General features: G+C 42.3%; 1 protein-coding gene across 6 annotated transcripts; it reads left to right on the forward strand.

Moving 5' to 3' along the window:
- The first annotated feature begins 309 nt into the window (after positions 1–309).
- Positions 310–21,909, forward strand: UPP2 (uridine phosphorylase 2). 6 transcript variants are annotated; one of them, XM_065561764.1, is made up of 9 exons: positions 396–673; positions 2,523–2,640; positions 5,562–5,593; positions 8,784–8,942; positions 12,207–12,287; positions 14,650–14,764; positions 16,097–16,306; positions 20,036–20,182; positions 20,888–21,909. In XM_065561764.1, the coding sequence occupies exons 5-9, from the start codon at positions 12,258–12,260 to the stop codon at positions 21,067–21,069; spliced, it is 684 nt and encodes a 227-aa protein (XP_065417836.1). In that variant the 5' UTR covers positions 396–673; positions 2,523–2,640; positions 5,562–5,593; positions 8,784–8,942; positions 12,207–12,257; the 3' UTR covers positions 21,070–21,909. The 6 variants fall into 6 exon arrangements, with proteins under 6 accessions (XP_065417834.1, XP_008176713.2, XP_065417835.1 ...); XM_065561762.1 differs by lacking the exon at positions 12,207–12,287 and having other exon boundaries at positions 310–673; XM_065561763.1 differs by lacking the exon at positions 5,562–5,593 and having other exon boundaries at positions 373–673.

The following is a 21,909-nucleotide window of genomic DNA, read 5'->3' on the forward strand; positions in this document are numbered from 1 at the left end:
ATCTTACATGCATTTTCAACAGAACCCTATGGAATTATGAAAATAGGCAGACAATTTGTATTCTCCACCCCTTTTGTTTTCAGAATATACATGTGCCACATGAGCCTCATGCTGGGATGACTGCCAAGTGTGAGAACCAGGGCCCCTGATCAAAGAGTAAGTATATCAACGGCAGAAGGTTAGCTAGCCCTGGCCCTTTGGTTACCTCAGCATAATGATGGGAGGTAACTTAAAGTTAGAAACGACACTCCTTCAAAAATAGCCAATCTGAGGCCTTACCATAAGAATGGGAGGTGAGTTAAAGTGAGAAGTGACAGTCCTTCAGAAATAGCCAATCTGAATCCTGGAATACTGATCTGACCATGATCTACTGAAACAAATAGCAATGAATCTCCAGGAAGAGGAATATTTTGCATCTGACTGGTTGACTAGAAAACATAAGAGAAAAAGTTCCATTGTTGTTCTTAGAATAACACTAAGTGAAAAGAGGGTATTTAACTCACTGCCAAGCTTCTTCAAATATTCATATTAGATCCTATAAATTAGCAGCTGTAGCAACAGAAGAGTGTTGTCCTTCCCTGGTGTCAACCAAGAAGTGTTTTTCTGAAAGGGGGAAGTCATAACATCCCTTTTAGTGGACTCCAGTAATGACTGAAAGGAAAGGTTATGCTGGGTAAGTAATTGAGTGAATTTTGAATTTGTTTTGATAAGATAGCTGTTTTCTAGGCTTTGTTTTAGCTTTTATTTGGAACACTGAACTGCACTGCTATTTAATCCTCTTGCATTTATTATACAATTGGAAAAGGAATGCAAACTGAAACCCCATTGTCTTATGAATCTCACTTTACTTTAAATGCGGATTATTGCCCAGTGATTTATCAAGATGTTGGGACAATATGAAAATCACAACTTTTGTTAAAATTTCAGCAAACTCCTGTATGTAAGATAATATAGAGTCAGTGTTTAAGTACATTATTTATCCATTAATTCTGGGAGAACTGTATTGAAGAAAGAGTTACAGTTCTTCCCATTGCTAAGGTTAGAGGAAAATATTGACTTTTTTGCTGAACTTTATGTAGATAACAGTTACAAAGTATTTAAGGATTCTAACGATTGTGTAATAGCTGCAAAAAAATGGTTAATATTACATTAAACATTTCCAGAGACATGCCTTTGGCAAGACATAGAATGGTAAGACTTTCCCTAGACATTAACAGCCAGTGACTGCAGTGGTAATACTGGAAGTGTGGGAATGCTGGGTCCACCTACTGAAATAGTTTCTAATAGGAGTCTGAGCTGGTCAGCTGCTTAGAACCCATGAAGGGACCCAGCATCAAAGCCTTGGCAGCAAACTTTAGGCAGATGCTGGCACTGCAGCCAATTCAGAATGAAATAAAAGGGCTAGTGGAGTTAGTGGGGAAGAAGTTGGCTATGAATCCCAAATCCAGCTGGCTGTCTGGAAGGACCAACCCAGGAAACAATTTATTTGGAACAGATGCAGTATGCAAGCACTTTAATGCTGAATGCAATGGGGCAGCCTTGCCTCCCATCCTCCCTTTGTTTTCCTACCTAAATTGAGCCATTAGCTCTTTCCTTGTTGCTCCTGTATTTCCTGATGTTTGCATTGGTTCTTCCTGAGGAGCTTTTCTCAGTTCTGACAGAATGGATTTTTCCACATCTTCTAACTCTGACTCTCCTCTTGTTTCTCTCTCTCCCTCCCTCCCTCTTTTGAGTCCTCAGGTTTTTTTTCTTGTTCTTTCTACTCTGTAGTCTGTCTGTCTGACACTCACACCTCTCCACTCACTGTATGGTCTGTCCCCTTTTCCTTTAATTCCACCACCAATGATATCCTACTCTCCCTAGTCCTTATTTACTTCTTCACTCCAATCCCCCCCCAAAACCTCCCCACACTCTGTCCTCCTACCCCATCTGTACCTTCCTCTGCACTTTTGCTTCCCCTGCAGATCCTATTCTCTTCCTTCTCCTCTCGCTTTGCATTATTTTGGGAAGGAGCCTACGCAGCTCACTCCATTCCTAAAGGGGTAATGATTTGCTCGTGAGACACAATAATCTCTCTGATGGACTCCTCTGCAGTCACCCCACGCTACACCTCACAGGTGGTGGTACCAGACCCCATGCTCCATGTTTTATATCAGTGGCAGAAATCAGAGGCTCTCTAGTACAACCCCCCTTCTCACTTGCCAGTTTCGGTCACATGACCAATAGCAGAGATGCAATTACATAAAAAATGTTGAGGAAAGTAGTGAGTGTGAAGGTGCTCGAGTCCTGCAGCTGCATCAAGGGGGCATCTACAGAACAGTAAAAACTGACTGGGAAGAGGACAAGCTGTCGCCATCCCCAGTGGTTGGGTCTATGACACGTAGCCCTGATGTCATGAGCATAACATTCTAACAATGAATCTAAGTTACCAACCGAATATTCAGATACTGTCTCTTGTGTCATGAATTCCCTTCTTTGTTTGATCTGACTTGTCCATAAAACCTCTCAAAACTTTTTTTCAGAAATGGGCTTGTTCATGTTAAAAACCCTCATTTGGATTCAATGGACGAAGATGTTCTTTATCACTTAAATTTAGGAACTAAAACACACAACCTACCAGTGATGTTTGGTGACGTAAAGGTAAACAAAAATGCAAAGGTTACAATAGCTCTAAATACAAATCATTTCCTTCGTACTCGCCTTTCTTCAAACATCTCTTACTGTTACCTTTATCTAGTGTCTTCTTAGGTCTCACTAGGAAGATGAGTTAAACTTCCCATAGGCCAATGCCATTCTGTGAAGCAACTTACTAAAACTGTGCTGCAGATACAGCAGTGGAGATTACCCTTCTTTTCTTAATAAAATATGTAGACTCAAAAACTAAACCTATCACAGACATAATGAGGTAAAATCCTCCATGGTGGAGTTCTACTGACTTCAGAACTGAGAGAGTACATTGACTTCAAAGGATGAATTTGGCCCATCGTGTCGGTGATAGCTGTTGTTTCCAAGTCTATGTATTTTATTATTGAGGAAAGAAGGATGTGCTCCATTTCTGCACCAGCAGCATGGATTCTAAATTACTTCAGAGAATGGCTTTCACCTCAATTTCTCAAGGAATTTCTACTCATCCTCATAGCCAAAGGTAAGATGTTATACAGAAATGTATATATGCAAAGATTCTTTCTGCCCCAAATCTACAAAGTTCTGTAGTTCATCATATGGTCAGAAACCCAAACAAAAAGTTTTCTTTAATAAAACCCACCTCGGTAAAACCTAGTTTCCAATCTGCCATGACATCAGTGGAGTTACACAGGGGTGGAATATTTGTCTTGAAGTATTTGGCCATCATCTACTTGAGGTAAGTGACATAAGACTTCATGTTTCCAATTGAGATCTGAGGTCAAAATGCATCTTATGATTACAAATCTTTTCGGTTTATTGACTAAGGGCTTGTCTACATGTTGGGGAAGAGGAGTTAATGTGCAACTTTTTGCTGAGCGTCAGGTAACACACCATACCCATGCCGCATAATAGGGTGCATACAGGATGATGTATCCTATGTTGATGCGCATCAGTGTGTACATACGGCGACAGTTTGCTGTAAACTGAGGGCGTGGCATTCCCATGCTTTGCTGCTGAGCGGTGTTTATTCTGGGACTTTTCTTGCTGTCTTGTGGGATGCAGAGCGGAAGCCAAGCTACTTCAACATTTTTTTTAAATCCCATGATTCATCTGTCTTTGCCCCGTACTTCCTTTATGGGCAGGCTTGTGCCACTTTTGAACTACTGCTAGTCAACCTGGACCCAACAATGCCCTGCACCGCTATGCTGGCAACCTCAAATGTGCAGAGGCTGCTTGGGCAGTGTTTCAGGATTCAAAGCTGGATGAATTCGACTTGGGACTTTGCCTACCACACCACTGAGCAGATGATGTGGCAGCAGCAGCAGCTCCTCCAGCAACAGGAGCGTCCTCAGCGATGGTGGAACTGGGATGCAGATGAGGATGAAGAAGAAGACACTGACCAACTGGCAATGGAGGATTTGTTCCTTAAGCAGCTTCACAGTATGCAACATGGTTTCTGGGCTCAGGAAACCAGCAGAGATTGGTGGGAACGGCTTGATCTGCAAACCTGGGACAGCCAGCAGTGATGACAGAATTTCAGGATGGGGAATGCAACCTTTCGTGAGATACATGCTGAACTAATTCCAGCACTAGAGTGGTAGCATGCCAATATGCAGTGCCCCATACCTGTGAACAGGCAGATTGCGGGTCGCCATTGCTCTCTGGAAGCTGGCCACCCCTGAATGCTCCTGCTCTGTTGTGAACCAATTCAGCATGGGGAGATCAGATGTTGGGGCCATTGTGTGTGATGCCATGGAAAAGGTACTATTGTACCAGGTAATAAAGCTTGGTAACGCTCAGGGGGTTATTGATGGTTTTACATGCAAGGGATTCCCAAACTATATTGGGCAACTTATGGGACTCATGTCCCTGTTATTTGCCCCCAATCAGGGCTCAGAGGTATTTCTCCATGGTGCTCCCAAGGGCTTGTCAACCATTTTGGCAGGGTTACAGATATAAAAGCAGGATGGTTTAGAAGGGTCCACAATTCTAGGATCTTTTGCCCCTGGGAACACTATGGACATTAATGGTGTGGATATTGCTCCTGGGAGACCTGCTTACCCTCTGCTCCCCTGGTTAATGAAGCCATTCCTAGGCCACTTGGACAGAAGGAAGGAAGGAACTGTTTACCCACTACCTTAGTAGCCTCAGAATGACAGTGGAATGTGCATTTGGTTGTTTGAAAGGGAGATGGCGCTGTTTGCAGAATAGGTTGGAAGCAGCAGAAAGAAAACGTTGCCTGCTGCCCTAAGAGCAATACGCACTGCAACAGGGCATTTTGGCTTTATATTGCCTCCAGGAGTTGCCTCTACATCTCCCTGTCTCTTTCCATACTGTCTTTGACTAATGCAGTGCTTTCCCTGGCTATTGCCACACTGTCCTTTGCTACTGTAACCAGCTCCCAGAAAGCTCCTTGTCAGTTTCATTCTCAGTTCTCAGATACTGCCTCCCCCCTCTGCATTTTTCGAGGGTTTTGGAGGATTTTGTATTGATGTCCATGAACATTTCCACAGACCTTTTCCCTTATCTCCCTCTCAGATTTATTCTGCTGTTGATAAAGGCCCTGTCCTTGAGGGTCTGACCAGTGCAGGTGCACAGCAGTTGGGGGTATTAAAGAAATGACAAGCAGTTATTGTTCACATTCTAGGAAGGCTGTGATAGCTATTTTTTTTAAAATGTGTTTCTGCCTTTACCTCTCTGCATTTCTTCCCAGTCTTGGGGGGACCTGGAAGATGGTACGTGGTGTTTGTGTTGGGATTTTTGTCTCTGTGGCTTTGCCATTGTTCCTTGGAGGGTGGGGTTGGGGGGGTGGGCTTGGGAATTAAGTCCACTGCCTAGTTTTGCTGTGCATTTTAGGTGCCTATATGGTGTCAAAGGAGTTAGCAGGGTGAATCTGGGGGTGAGCTGTATAGTAATCCCTTCTCCATCTCTTTTAGGCTATCCTGACTCTGGATGAGGTTATGCTGAGGTGGGTGACTAGGAGGCAGAGAATGCCCCCACTTATTCAAAAAGGCAAAAGGCAGACCAGTGAGATACGCTGTGAAGTTAATCATCAAGATGGTCCCTCCAGAAGTGCTGCAGGAGTGGAAGGGAGTCACTAGCTATACCAGGGAGGATGGCCGTGCAGCTATTCCTCAGAATCTCAGAACAAAAATTGAGCCGTTTCTCTTAGATTGTGCTTAGATATCTCCTCTGCAGGCATATAGAAAGTGAAAAGAAAAATAGACAGGGTTCTGCAATGATTGCCTGAAGCATTCACTGTTACCAGCCGAGGGAAGGGGAAAAGGAGATCAGAGCACGCGCATGTGTCTTCCATGGCATAGGCCTGAAATTGGTCAGTAGTTGGGGCTTTAGCATGAGACAGAGACCTGGCCAGGGTAGGTACCATTTTGGAAAGGTTTACAGGGCTAGGAGGGCCCTGTAAATGTTTGTCTAGGGAGGCTGGCAGGCAGGGACCATGGGGTTATCAATGGCCATGGCCATGGGGCGCCCAGAACAGAAGCCAGTACAACAGTACAGCAGCAGCATCAATTAAAAGTTAGATAGTAAACCATTAAAAAATAATTAAAAAAAACTTACATGCTGAGTTTCCCTCCATAGGATCAGTCTTAGTCCTGGTCTGGATGGCTGCCTGGGGATTGAGGTTGGTTGCTACAGTGCAGGAATTGGGCTCATGTTCTACATAGCCAGCATCAGGGTCCTGGGTCCTGAACCAATCCTGGCTTTATGGGGAAATCCCTTTACTGGCCTCTTTATGTTCATACCCCAATGTATCTTGCATGTCATCCTCTGGGAGTGGGGGGGTGGAGGGGAAGAGAGAAGGTGGCCAGCAGGCTCCACAAGCTGCCTGGGTTGGGTGGTCATGCAGCTATGCAAAATCCTTTCAGTTCCTCATAAAAATTGACAGGTTACGTGTCCCCAGAAGGATTTTTCCTGTTGTCCCTCCATGTAATGTAGGTGCTCATGAGTTCTTTGCTCTTTATCTGGCACTGTTCAGTATGCTGGTCATGGCCCCTCAGAGAAATCTGCCGAGCAATGTCCACAAAAAGGTCTTTATTCTCATGGCTGGCCACAAGAGCTTCCTGCATTGATGTTTCTCTCCAGATAGTGGTTAGATTCGGGGTCTCGATGCAGCCAGGTGGCTGCCTGAGGCATATAATGGGGCTTCTGGAGTATTATCACAGGTATTGTGACAAACTGGAATCTAGGAGCGAATGGACAAAATCTGGCACTGTGCCAGCTTATAAGTGGGGGAGGGGACACCTGGTCAATTTGACTGAGGGCACACAGGTAAACAGACAGGTCAGTAACGGTCACTCACAAAGCGGAGTGAGACAGCTGTTGAAGGACTGCCAAAGTAATTTGCAGCATTATTGCTTACACACGAACACTAGACTGGACTAACTCCTTCACAGAAAAGTTAGTTCATTTTGAAAGAAGACTGCAGAGTTCACAGTACATGAGGAGTCAGTGCACTACATGATGCAGTTGTGTGTACACAAACGTTTTCAAAGTGGATTAACTTCAAAAGCTGTGGATCCCCCCATGTAGACAAGCCCTACAATCTCCTAAAACATATTTTTGGGGGACAAATGTGGTACACCTGAAAGTGAGGGCCTAACAGTAACACTGGCAGTTAAGCTCTCCCCACAGCTCTGCCAAACACCTCATTTCAACCTGCAACTGTCCCAGACCTCTCTTTTTCCTGAACACTGTGTGGGAAATTGTGCAATAGTTTTACAATGTAAACAAGTATACACTAGAGACTGTGTTGGTGGTCTGAAACCTCATGTTACTTCTGACCTCAGCAGCCAGATTTGAAATCAGGTTGGCAGAGTGGAACATTTAGTTGCATTTTAAATGTAGAATTAGATTTTTGAAAATAATGTAATTTGTGAAATGTTGTCTCCCCCCCATTGTTTTTATGTCTCCAGCTATGCTCAATAATTCTTGTTGACACTGTTGATAGAACAAATTAGACCATTAGCTACTCTAACATCTGTTTCTGCTTTGCTGTCTGTAGCAATAGTAACAACTTAAATTCAGTACATATATTACACTGATGTTATTTTGCATTTACTTGGCCAGGAATTAATATCCAAGTATTCGCAGCTGTACAGTAGTGAAATCCTATAGTAACACCATATGTAATTTTTAATGTTATTTCCTATTTTTTTAGACCCTTGAACTAATCTGATCCTCTATAGTCCTCACTAAAAGAAAGAGAGAGCCTAGTTTGTTCATTCCCATGAGTGATAGTCAGAAACCTAACAAATAACAATAATATTTTCCATTTATGTACTCTCACTGCACCTTCCATCTGAGGATTTCGATGCACTTTTACAAACATAAGCTTCACAGTAATTCTGTGATGGAAGTAAGAATTCTTATCTCATTTTAGAGGGATAATCTGAGGCACAAAAAGATTAAGTAACTTGCCTAGGAAGTCGGGAAGGAAGGCTGTGGCAACATCAGGACATGTAGACAATATATTTTAGGAATAGAATCTGAGTTTCATCCTCTAACCACAAAGCCATCCAAATAAACACTTGATACTTATCAGAAGGGTAGCCGTGTTAGTCTGAATCTGTAAAAAGCAACAGAGGGTCCTGTGGCACCTTTAAGACTAATAGAAGTATTGGGAGCATAAGCTTTCGTGGGTAAGAACCTCACTTTTTCAGATGCAAGTGAAGAAGTGAGGTTCTTACCCACGAAAGCTTATGCTCCCAATACTTCTGTTAGTCTTAAAGGTGCCACAGGACCCTCTGTTGCTTTTTACTTGATACTTAGTATCAGCACAAGTCCAGATCCATTAACAAGGTTACAACATGAACAATGGTTATCTAGCTAGGATATGGGTCTAATAAATCAGACTGTTTGTCCTCCTAAAACACGGTGTTGGCATATTTTTAAAAAATATATACGGTAGATTTGTGATGGGGCTGGAATTATAAAATGCCGCATGTTTCTAAAAAGAATTTCCATATAAGAATTGCAAGACTAGGTAATTGTGTCTTGCGGTTGCTTTACTTTCACATCTGCTCCCTTTGGATATATGATTCCACTAGAGCAATTGAGTGTAACATTAGAAGTGCAGACTGAGTCTTGATCCCTGCTTTAGCTAGAATGGTACAGATAATCTTACATTTTATTTCTAGTTTGTCTGCGTTGGTGGCAGCCCGAACAGAATGAAAGCTTTTGCTCAGTTCATGCACAAAGAACTTGGACTTGAAGGAGATGGGAAAGACTTGAAAGATATTTGTGCTGGGACAGATCGGTATTCTATGTACAAGGCTGGACCAGTGCTCTCCATCAGTGTAAGTACTTTATAGTGTACCTAAAATACTTCCATTTTCAGGCCAACAATAGCTGAAGAATTTAGCACATTGTTTGTATTTCTTTTTTAAATGTTTCATGTGGACTTAGAGCTTCTGAAAGCTGCTGGATTGAGAGCCCTGGACACGGAATAGGGAACATACTATGGGGAGCAGCATTGCAAGAACAGCCTCAGCATGTTGACCTAGAGCAGGGGTCGGCAACCTTTCAGAAGTGGTGTGCCGAGTCTTCATTTATTCACTCTAATTTAAAGTCTTGCATGCCAGTAATACATTTTAACCTTTTTAGAAGTTCTCTTTCTATAAGTCTATAATATATAACTAAACTATTGTTGTATGTAAAGTAAAGAGGTTTCAAAATGTTTAAGAAGCTTCATTTAAAATTAAATTAAAATGCAGAGCCTGCCGGACCGGTGGCCAGGACCCAGGCACTGAGAGTGCCACTGAAAATCAACTCACGTGCTGCCTTCGGCATGCGTGCCATAGGTTGCCTACCCCTGACCTAGAGGAACTGCCTCTTGGAGTGAGAGGCTAGTTAAGTCTTCATGCCCTTCAGTTCTTGGCCTCTGTGTGGAGACTGCCAAGCATGGTGTCAGTTATGGTAGTAATCCACTGATTATTGGATAATCTATCACGTTAATTTCATGTTGGTTGTCAAGAAGCCATCATATCATAATAACTTCCATGCACCACTGACCTGAGCTGGATTCAAATCTGTGACCTAGAGATAAAAGGCTCCTATCTCCCAAGCCATAAAGACCCCACTTTTAACTGATGGAAAAAGTTTTGGATTCTTCCAAAAAAGCCTAACAGCTAACACTGTTACATTGTTCTCTATTTGCTATTTCCTAGAGATAGTGCATATAGAAATAACAGCATAGTTCAACAAGCCAGCAGGTTGGCCAATAGTTTAAACATAGTGATTACCACAGCAGGTAATTTTCTTCCATCACATCTCTTAGGGCTCATCTATGCTTAAAACTTAGGGCTTGTCTATACTTACCGCGCTGGTTCGGCGGCAGGCAATCGAACTTCTGGGTTCGATTTATCGCGTCTTGTCTGGACGCGATAAATCAAACTCAGAAGTGCTCCCCGTCGACTCCGGTAATCCTGCTCGCCGCGAGGAGTACGCGGAGTCGACGGGGGAGCCTGCCTGCCGGGTGTGGACCGCGGTAAGTTCGAAGTAAGGTACGTCGACTTCAGCTACGTTATTCACGTAGCTGAAGTTGCATACCTTACTTCGATTTGGGGGTTTAGTGTAGACCAAGCCTTAGGTTGGCATAGTCTTAGGTTGAAAAATCCACCAACGCCCCCACCCCACCCCGAACACCATGGCTACGCCGACCTAAACCCTGGTGTAGACACAGCTTCTATTGACTAAGCTATCTTCACTTGGGGAGATTGAGTTCCTACAGCAATGGAAAAACCTCTTCTGTATGATAGTGTGTTTACGGGATTATAGTGGCATAGCTACAGCCTTATTGTCTCAGAGGCTGACAAGCTGGAAATATCAACAATTCCACTCCCAGTCTCTTTGCATTTCTGTTGTGTCTGCCATCAGAGGATCCAAAAGTGCTAATTGATTAAACTTCTCAATATTCTATGAGGTAGGAAAGGGTAATTACCCTCATTTTATGGTGAGACCAAGGCACAGAGATTAAGTGACTTGCATGAGGTTACATCTCCTGCTCTCTAGAGATGCCCTGATTCCCATGCTTGTGCTTTTCATTCATAATGGACTAAGCCAGTGGCAAATTTTCCCTTTACGCTCAAAAGATTTTCATCAGTAAAATCTTTCAGTCACTCATAAAGCTATATTTAAAACTTCAATAAGCCTAGTGAAAATCTGCTGTTGCTTGATCTTTTGGTTTCTATAAATTATTTCCCCTTACTTTCAATACTTGGACTAGAGCAGGGGTTCTCAAACTTCATTGCACCGCAACCCACTTCTGACAACAAAAATTACTACATGACCCCAGGAGGGGGGACCAAAGCCCCTGCCCAAGCCTCCCCCTGCCCTGGGTGGGAGGGCCAAAGTCTGAGCCCTGCCGCCCCATGGTGGGGGTGGAGGGACCAAAACCCGGGGCTTCAGCTTACAGGCAGGGGGCCTGTAACCTAAGCCCCCGCCACCCAGGGCTGAAGCCCTCAGTCTTCAGCTTTGGCCCCAGATGCTGGGGCTTGGGCTTTGGCCCCAGACCCCACCAGCCCTGACGACTCCATTAAAATGGGGTATTGCGACCAAACAGCTTGAGAACCGCTGGACTAGAGCACATGCTCACGCCTGCTCATGAATTTCCCTTTTCCACACTTCTACTACATGTGTAGACAAAAGATTAATAGGCACGGAGCCTGCTCCTGCTCCCAAGGATGCCAATGGGAGTTTTGCCATGGATTTCAATAGGAGCCGGATCAGGACTGAGAATGATGATTTATAAAAAAAGATTCTTATGTTTGAGTCATGTCATATTTCTTGGCATCCTGTATATTCAGTTTGCAAGGTCCCTGTCTTACAACAGAAAGAGGGCACATTTTGCTCAGTTTAGCAATCTGAAAGTTCAAGAAGTCAGATCACTTCACACCATGCCCAAACTATGAAATATAGTTGAAAATATTACAACCATTCCCTAAAAGCCTTATGGTAGCAATCTTATTTTGTTATTATTCTTTAAATGTCACCAATTCTTTTGGCATGGTATAAAATCTTAATCTTGCAATCACCTACATATGTCATTTTACTCATCTGAGTAGTCCTAACTTTACTCACATGAGAAGTCAAGGAGACCACTCGCCTGACTGAAGTTACACACTTGTGTTTGCAGGACTGGAGCCTAAAAAGCACACACAGAAAAGACATGGCTCTTGGAAAAACAAAAGAGGAAATAATGACATTTTTATTATTGCTCAATCAGTCTAAAATTCAGTGACAACTGTGACACTATCAGGATAAATCCTAATATAAGGCCTTGGCTACACACAAACTTGTACTATTTTAGCTAAATTAGTTTTAAAACACACTGTTCGTTAAACCAATGGAAGTCTGTGTGGACAAGGCCTAAGACACGATGTAGCACATGACTAAGCCAAACAATAGGAAGTAAAGAGAAGAGAAGACAAAAGAACAGTAATAACTTCACAGTTTCAGAGGCTACCTGTGTGCACAACTTGTCAATTCTAAAAACAAATTCTTATTTGTTTTTGTTTTATATCTCCTGACCTAGACATCATTAGTTGACTGATATCTTTCAGGCATCAAGAAACCAGCCAATTAATGAAGGCTAGGTCAGGATCAACTTTCCAATGTACGTTGAACACTGTATGATTCTGATGGTAAGTAGGATGAAATTTCTGGCCAATGCCCCATTAGATGATTTGTTATGAGTTGTTGCTGATGTCATGTTTTAGCAAGATGCAAACAGGCTCAGAAATACTAGGGGTATTTATGAGATTTCTGCCTTGGCTATTCTTATCAAAATATTTTTTTAATGCACTGTCAAGGAACTCAGGCAGCTGTACAAGAATAATAAGAACACAAAATATGTTAACACATAAAATGCAATAAAACTTAATAAAACCATCTTCCTATAACAGAGAGAGAGATGGGACACACTGCAAATGGAAAAAAGAAATGATAGAACCAATGATGTTCCCATTGGGCCAAAATAAATCCTACCCATTTGAAAACACCTGCCTCTGGGTTTTTGAAAGCAGAACTGATTTACTGACAAGACAGATTTAGGGAAAGGACATTCTCACTGTACTGACTTTAGGCAAAGGGGATGAAAATAGTAGGAAACTGCAAAAAAGACCTATGGTAGCACATCTCAGAGCCCAGGTTGATTGACTTGGGCTTGCACTACAGGACTAAAAATAGCAATGTAGACATTCAGGCTCAGGCTGAAGCCCAGGCTCTGAAATCCAGAGAGGGGGGAGGAGCTGCTATTTTTATCCCCCCCCAACTCAGAGAACCCAGGCTCTGAGACTTGCCACTGCACGTTTTGGGGTTGTGTGTGGGGGGGAGGGAGGGGGGTTGTATGTTGTTTGTTTGTTTGGCTTTTTTTTAGTGTAGACGTACCCAGAAAGGCAAGGTGAGCCAAAGCAGCAGACTCTTTCCCACAATACAGACACCTCTCCTGTGTGCCCCGTGACCTACATCCTTGGCTGCAGCGGAAGAATGCACAGTGCAGCTCAGGATAGCTATTCCAGGAGAGCTGTAGGTTGATCTTGTTCCCGTGGTGTAACTTGGAGCAGCCTAAATCATGCTCTAAATTATAATGGTTGCCAATGGCCCCAGGAACTGTGTGATGGGGAGTACAAACACCACACTGGACCCAAAGGGTTTAAAAGGCAATATTGGACCCAGCTAGCCCCGCCCCTCCAGACCTGCTGAGCATGCACGGACTGAAGGAATGGGTTAAAAAGAGCTCAGAAACCCAGGCAAAGGGTGGTAGACAAGCTGCAGGAGAAATGAACTCTTTTCCAGGAAGTCAGACAGAAGAATGAGCCAGAAAAGAGACCAAAGAGCAGGTAAGGCCCTCAGGCAGAGCCTTCTCCAACCACCACCCCGTTTGAGAACCCGCAGGGCCTTGCTCCTTTGGACTCTTGTGTTGTAAAGTGATTGACTGTTTGGGTGTGGTATAGGGCCTGCAACACTGTGCCTACACCCAAGGTGACCTTGCCATTGCCAGCTATGCTGGCTGCAGGGATACTGTGTATTGCCAGTGCAGTATAAAGCAGCTACAGGGTATATAAGAAACTGGACCTGTGATGCGTTTGGGGCTCCATAGGGTGAGAGCAATTCCGGGTGAGTCGTAGCCTCTCCATTATTACAATAATCATTCTTATTATTTGCATTATAATAGCACCTAGGGACCCCTACTGATATTGGGGCCCTGTTGTGCCTGGCACTTCACAAACATATTATTATATTTACTACTGATTTTTTGTCTTGCTATAGCACCTAGGAGCTCTAGTCATGGACCAGGACCCCACTGTGCTAGATACAAACACAGCACAGGAAGACGGTCCCTGCTGCAACCAGCTTACAATCTCAGAATAAGACAAGAGACAACAGATGGACACAGGGGAGTGAAAGGAAACAATGAGACAATGTTGGTCACCATACTAGGCAGTGGTCTCAGCAAACCAGCAGCCTAACCATTGTCATGTTTTTGTAGGAGAGTTTTGAGGAGGGGTCTGAAGGTGGATAATGAGGTAGCTTTGCAGATGTTTACAGGGAGCTCCTCCCAAGCATGACAGAACAAGAGACAGTCCCTGCTCCAAAGAGCTTTCTATATGGCATCATTCCCTAATATACCTGGAGAAAAACACCTGTGGGAACTAATGCTTAACCTGATACCATTCATTCCTCTGGGCTCCATCTCTGTGCTGCCAACCTCCGTAAGAGGGAGCACAGTAGGTGCACACAGAGAACCATCATCAGTACAACTTCACCTGGTGCCACGCTGTCAGGTGGGATCAGAGAGAGTAGTTCAGAGAAGCTGGCCCCTCACATGGATGCCCCAATCCATGAAGGTGTGATTCAGAGTCCGATGCTTCTCCCACAGAAATATCCCATTGACATCAGTGGGAACAGGATAGCTCTGGCTATATAGTAATATTCTGAAGTAATTTTATAAATATGTATCAGCTTGATGATTAATGATGCTTTCATTTTCTTTTCTCTCAATAGCACGGGATGGGTGTTCCTTCCATTTCTATTATGCTTCATGAACTAATCAAATTACTACACCATGCAAAATGCCGTGATGTTACTATTATACGCATTGGTACTTCTGGGGGCTTAGGTAAGCTACCAGCTTTACTACTGCCAGATGGAAAGGACATTTAATAAAACACAGCTAAGTAATAGATCAAGTTATTAGGAGCTTTTCATATTTTTTATTTTTTTCAGGTCTTCAAATATCAAACAAAACATGAGATTTTATTTCAAGTCAACAAATATCAAACTTCTAATGGCTGGTTTAGCAGAAACATACATTTTCATAATACATGATATCTTGAAATCTAATACATCTGAATAATACTCTTTCCAGACCCAAACCAGCTGACAGAAGTTTACTCTTATTTCCCAAAATACTCACCCATAAGCTGATACCATGCACGGAAAGTTTCAGCCCTAATAGAACATCTTTCACTCAGTTAATAATAATAAGTATAATCAATTGGTTTTGTACGGCACGCCCATAAGTCCTAATCAGGATTGGGGCCCCATTGTGCGGGGTGCTATACAAACATGAATGGAGAGACAGTTCCCAGAGAACTTACAGTCTAAGAATGAATGGAAAAGATAGGCAAGGAATGGGACTAAGAAATCTCTCTCTTATAATGGAAGTGTTCAGTCAATATTAATGACCACATTAACTTGAAGTTCAGAAAATATAAATTTAGATTAACTCTCAGAGAGGAATTGGAATAACTATGTAATGGAAATAAAGCAGGCCTGATCATTCAGTCTGGATGCAGGCAAAACTCCCATTTCCTCCAATGAGAGCTTTGACTGCATAAACCCTTCAGGATTAAACCCAAATTGAGGAGCACAATAAAGTATTTTAACCACTCCATGGACACTTTAGGACTTCACATTTGTCGCTCTGCTGCACCTGCGTAGAAGGTCATTTGGAACATCATGGCATTAGTGGGACAGAAAGCTAATCTTCTGCTCAAAACGCCCACAGCCCCTAGTGAATTAGCTAACTGAGAATCTCCTTTACCTTTTAGGAGTACAGGATCTAAGATGCACAGTTTTTGGGGGGGAGGGCAGGGGAGGCTTAGAAATCAAAATAAATATGCCTATCTTTTCACCCTAAGCAAATATTCATTAAAACATAGACAAATCATACATACAAACCAATAGCTACACATGAACTTTCCTTGCCCCACCTATGTGTCAGAAGAAATAAATACCCTTTAGCCAACATATTCCCTTTGCAAGCCTTCATATCCATACATGTGCACTTACTGAGTTTTACTTTGTATGTATTTGAATGGTTCTCTCATATATATAGTTTGCTGATAAATATTCATATTAATTAAGATATTACTGTAATAAATTAGGTTATAATCTAAATTATAAATATTACGTAGCACTAACCTATCCCCAATCCCCACTTCTGCAGGCATTGACCCTGGAACTGTTGTAATCACAGATATCGCAGTGGATTCATTTTTTAAGGCTCGGTTTGAGCAGGTGATACTGGATAATATAGTTGTACGAAGCACTGAACTTGATAAGGACCTTGTTGAGGAGCTACTGAACTGCAGCAAAGAGATTCATTACTTTCCAACACTTATTGGGCATACTATGTGCACTTATGATTTTTATGAAGGTGAGGGGTATCTCTAATTTTCTATTCATTTTCTTTTTCAAACGTAAGACCAGATCCTGAAACCCTTGCTCAGGCAAAATGACCAGTGCAGTCAGCAGGAGAGTTGCCTGAGTGAGTGCTGAGTAAAACGCAAGGAAGGACTTTAGGATTTGATCCACCATATATTTTAGAGACTTGTTTACAGGTCAGAAATAGAACTACTTTCATAATATGTCACACCAATTAGCACAACCATTAACCATAGTGTAATTGGTCTCTATTTGCATCTGCCACTTAGTCAAATTTTGTAACAACATCACATCTGCAAAGAAAATATTATTATAACCATGGCAGTGAATCAAGCATTACAATTCATTCTGGATAGCACTCACTCCCTTAGGAAAGTATAGGATTCCCTGGATAGCACTTCCTGCTGTCCCTCAGCCCTACTGAGCCACCGAAACCAGCATATACTCAGTGAATCTTTGAAAGCAATAGGCACATAACATTAAGCAGCTAAAGTAAATAGCCCCTTGTCTATAATCTTAACATAATTTTAACAGATGGGTTACACTAAGTTACTTCCTATGACAGGATTATAGCTTCAGAATTACCTAACAGAAGAAAAATGTCAGTAAGTGTGTGGCATTTGTGTAAATAAACCTTAGATCCTCGGCAATATCTTGGAACGGTTTCCTTTACAAAATTAAATGCTGATTGCAAAGTGGATGAAACAGAATAAATGGAGAATTAATAATTGGAGGACTATTTATAAACCTTTGGATCTGCTTGCAAACGCAGCCATCTGTGTGTTTCTCAAGGCCATGTTTTACTTAAATAAAAAGCCATTTGAGAGGATTAACAGTAGGAACAACAAGGATATTAAAAGGTTTGTCCAGTGTAGTAAAGTTTTAGGTGTACATTTGCCTGAGCCGAGGACATAACATCTAAGTGAGAAACATAAGCACAAGTGAGAAGGGGTTCATTCTTTGAAGATCAAAATTAAATTCCAAAATACTAGTAAAAACAAATCTGTGATGTTAGCAAGACAGGTCACTTTCCAGGAGCTGTAGTTCTATCAGTCAATTGCCTGAATACAGCCACACTTGTAGAAATGTGCATGTGCCCTCAGTTTACAGCCAGAACCCGCGAGAGGAATTGTGTCCACTGTTGTCCACATGCTTCTGCACAGATCCAGACTTTCCGACCCAAAGGCATATAAAGTGCTTCAACCCGGTCTATCCCAAATCAATTCTTTTCCTGTTTAGTCAAAAAATCATCTAAAGACTCAGAAGCAGGGAAGGTGGCTGGGCAATATGGATCCAGTAGCTAATAAGCAGCCTTTTTTTGCCCTTTGATAATTGCCCCATTTGGCGATTAGCTAATGATAACAAACCCACCCCCACCCCACTAAAGGAGTATTAACTGAGTTAATGATTACAAGACTACTCTTCCTCATTGGACATCAGACCTACAAGCTAACTCAAAGAGAATGCTGCTGGAAAGATGTGTGAATTGAGCTCCAGGTAGTAACCTTACACATCTCTGTTACAGAGACTTTTCTAAGCAATTGTGTAGAGACTGTTTCAGATCTACTAGAAAGTGTTCTGAGACCTGGTCTGCAGTAGAAAATTTGCTCGTCATAACTACGTTGCTCAGGGATGTGAAAAATCTACAACCCTGAATGGTGGAGTTAGACCAACCTAAGTCCCCATGTAGAAAGTGCTAGGTCAATGGAAGAATTCTTCCTTCGACCTGGCTACTGCCTCCTGGGGAGATGGATTACCGACACTGACGGGAGAATCCATCTGATCGGTGCTGGGGGTGTCTACGCTAAAGCACTAGAGCTGCAGCGGCACAGCTGTACAGTTTTAAGTAAAGATAAGCCTAAAACCTCAATTAAAGACATATGTAAAGTCACAGCAGGCTTGAACGCAATGAATGATTCACTTATTTTCTAAACAAAATTTATCAGCCCTCTGGACTGGTCTCCATCTGCTACAAATAATCTATGGGATTTACAAAAAGGCTTTGTTCTTTCTCAACAGTAACTAAGAACATTTTGAAGATAACTATCTAGCCTCACCTGCTAAATTAGGAAGATTAGGGACCAACAGTGATAGACTGATAGATTGAGTCAAGTAAACTGAATCATCCCATAGGTCACCTATCCTTACAGCACACTGTTGAAGAAGGGCTCGGTTTTGCAGTATGGATCTCACCCACTTTCTTTGCTAATGTTACAGCCACCAGGAATGCAGTCCTTATAGATCGCTTTGAAGGCCATTTCCTAACCTAAGTGCTGCATTATGTGGGAGGACGCGACTGCCCACGGCAGCCCCGGGGACAGAGCAGTGCAAGAGCATCGTTGCTCACTTGCCCTCAGGTCCTGCATCCAGTGAAGGGGGTAGCTTGGCCAGATCCAAGAATTGGGCCCTTAGAATATCTGAGAGTATGAGTGAGAGTTAATTGTTTTTCTAAATGGATCCTGAGTCTGAGGGCACGGCTACACTTGCAGATGTGGAGCGTTGGGAGTTAAACCAGCCTTCGGAGACTGCACAGGGAAAACGCTGCCTTGTATTTACACTGTCAGCTGCAAGCGCACTGGCGTGGCCACATTAGCAGCTCTTGCAACACCACAGAGAGCAGTGCATTGTGGTAGCTATCCCAGGGTGCAAGTAGCTGCAATGTGCTTTTCAAATGGGGGGGTGGATTGTGACAGGGAGTGTGTTTTGGGGGGCTGTGAGCATGTCAGCATGCTGTCTTGTAAGTTCAGACAGCAGCAGATCACCCCTCCCCCTCTCTCACACACACTCACAACAGCAGCATTCCACAGTAATGGCTTGCTTTGCCCCGGAGCAGATAAGCATGCCAGCTGTCAGAAACAGAGCTTTCAAAACAATGAGAAAAGTGGCCACTTGACTTCAGGGGATTATGGGATGTTTCTGGAGGCCAATCACAGCGCAGTAATGCAACACCTCGTTCACACTGACGCCCAGGCGTTTCAGCTGGGGCACAGCAAGCTTTATGCTTCTCGTGGAGGTGGATTACCAGGAGTGCTCCAGCTGCAGAGTCCAGGCGCTCTATGTGACTTGGCAGTGTGGACACATTGGGAGTTAGGGTGCCTAGGGCTGCTTTAATGCGCTCTAACTTGCAAGTGTAGCCAAGCCCTAAGAGATTTGGAAAAGTGAGAACAGAGGTGTGAACCCCTGGTAGAAAACAAAGTTGTCAAGAAAAAATTCTCTTAAACCAGTTTGATTCCTATAATTAACCATCTCCCTTCAAAAAAAGGAGTTAAAATTAAGATTAAAAGGTCTTTTCCATCTCCATTTTCTCCACATAATGGAAGGGGCATGTGTACCTAAATTTGTTAATCGTTTTCTAAAGCAACTTGGTATGTTGTAGATTTCATCTGCAGAGCCTCACAGAGCTATGCCAACTTACACAGCTGAGAATCTGCCACCATATCTCTATGCACCTGTGTTTTTTTGGTCTCGGTTTTGTTAAAACTTCTATAGTGAACTCAGCTGTATTTTGTCATAGCAGATTGGCTTTAAAAATACATAGCAAATGGAATAAGAAATAATTTAATGAGCCCCATTAAAATAACAATTTAATGCAGTTTTAAGGAGAATTTAGACAAATTCTGCACTTTGAGAGAAACTGCCTGAGACTGCAGCCAGTTTTACTATGAGTGTAAACCCCATATTGTATAGAAGGATGAGCAGTCACAGGTTTTTTTCTTTCCAGGTCAAGGACGATTAGATGGAGCATTGTGTTCTTTTTCCCATGAAAAGAAGTTGGAGTACTTAAAGAGAGCTTATGATGCTGGTGTAAGAAATATTGAAATGGAGTCAACTGTATTTGCTGCTATATGTGGACTGTGTGGTCTAAAAGGTAAGATTTCTTGTCACAGGCCATTTCCTTTTCACGTTTGTTCTCATACTCCTTCACGCTTCCTAATTTTATCTACATATGGATTTGGTCAGCTCTGGGATTTATACAATGTGAAAACTAAAAATGTATTCTAAGCTTCTTTCATTAAAAAGTATATTAACACAAATCCAGTGGCTTCATAAAATGTTTATCTGAAACTCCTTGTTTGGAAGTGCAGGGCATAGAAAAAACAATTAACTGTCTTGGCAAAACCAAAATTTCACTCAGCCCAGCTCTGAATAGTTTCCTGGCTATGCCCGTGTCTCTGGTTTTCTTTTACTGGCTGCAAAGATCACTTGTCTCTTGCTAACTTATTGTGGGGCATATTTTCAGTGCATGTGATGAATGAATTTTCAGGCAACCTCTGCCAATTGAGCTCCTAAGGAGCTCTGGATAAAGCTTAAAGATTGCAGCTGCAGACCTGCAAAGGGGGGGTAATTATGATGACACTGCCTCTGCTTCTCCAGTACAGCTGCCCCTGTAAGTTCCAGGAAGTGGAGCTTACACCTTCCCAGGGAGGTATATTGAGCACTTCATTTAACCCCTCCCCCGATAAACCTGCATTATCTATGTGTGCTAGGAATATAATCCTTTACTGTAGCAAATACCGTGCATATTTTGGTATATCATAAGTTACTTAAAAGGGCGTTTTTGTTTTTCTTATAGCTGCCGTTGTCTGTGTGGCACTCCTTAACCGACTCGAAGGTGACCAGATTAAGGCACCCCATGAAGTTCTAGTAGAATATCAGCAACGGCCTCAGCATCTGATCTCAATTTTTATCAAAAAGCGTCTTGGGTTATATAACCAAATGGAATTACTAGACAATGCATTTTTCCTGAATAACTAAGGGAAAAATATACCCTGCCAATACACAAAATGAATGTCTTATGTATTTATCTCTGTATATTGATACGTATAGGCAGACATAAATATAATGTTGCTGTGTAGTGAATTCAAATATAAATGAAACTGTTTATAAGGAAACAGAATGATAGTTCCAAATGGTTTCAATGCATAGTTAGTGAAAACTCTACAGCCAGTTATAATGTAGTCATTTTGTCCTATAAGGAGATTTTACGGCATACACATTCACATAAAATTAACACCTATCTATAAAACACTTTCCACATCAGATCCCTCTACAGGCATAAAAAGGTGTGGAGTGTAATCACAAGTAGCCCTAGTGGGACTCAGCGAACCTGATTTATAATAGGGCCTGTGGGTGTTCAGCACCTCTGAACATCTGGCCCTGTAGTGTTCCAGGATCCAGACCTATCTAGGACTTGGTTTTGTTTAATTTTACATATTTATATATCTGAGAAAAGGTCTGAAATGGAAAGTATGTAAGTATTACTATAACATAAAAGGGTAGGCCACAGAAATCCTTCTTATAGCAAAAATAAAATTATCATCATGGTGGAACTGCTCACTAAGTGGGTGTAGGTTTGGGCCCCAAGGTGATTGTTTAGAAAGCCAAAACTAGGCAAATCAGCATTTGTGGCATTAATGTTCTTCATTGAGTTTCAGCAAACACAGGTGATAGGCAGCTTATAAAGAGAGAATAAATATTATTGATACAAATTTAATTTTACTGTAAATTACTAACGAGTCCTGTATCCTTCATATGTGTTTGCTAATCAGCACATAGAAATACAAATCATGATCTCTAACTTTGAAATGGCTAAAA

The sequence above is a fragment of the Chrysemys picta genome, chromosome 11, assembly GCF_011386835.1.
Source record: "Chrysemys picta bellii isolate R12L10 chromosome 11, ASM1138683v2, whole genome shotgun sequence".
NCBI classification, from domain to species: domain Eukaryota; kingdom Metazoa; phylum Chordata; order Testudines; family Emydidae; genus Chrysemys; species Chrysemys picta.

Bases quoted from the DNA above. Each gene is read 5' to 3' on its own strand.
- UPP2 (XM_008178491.4), top strand. From the start codon at position 648: ATGACTGAAAGGAAAGGTTATGCTGG. The intron at 674-2,522 runs GTAAGTAATTGA...ACTTTTTTTCAG, and splicing joins GAAAGGAAAGGTTATGCTGG to AAATGGGCTTGTTCATGTTA. The intron at 14,765-16,096 runs GTAAGCTACCAG...CCACTTCTGCAG, and splicing joins TGGTACTTCTGGGGGCTTAG to GCATTGACCCTGGAACTGTT.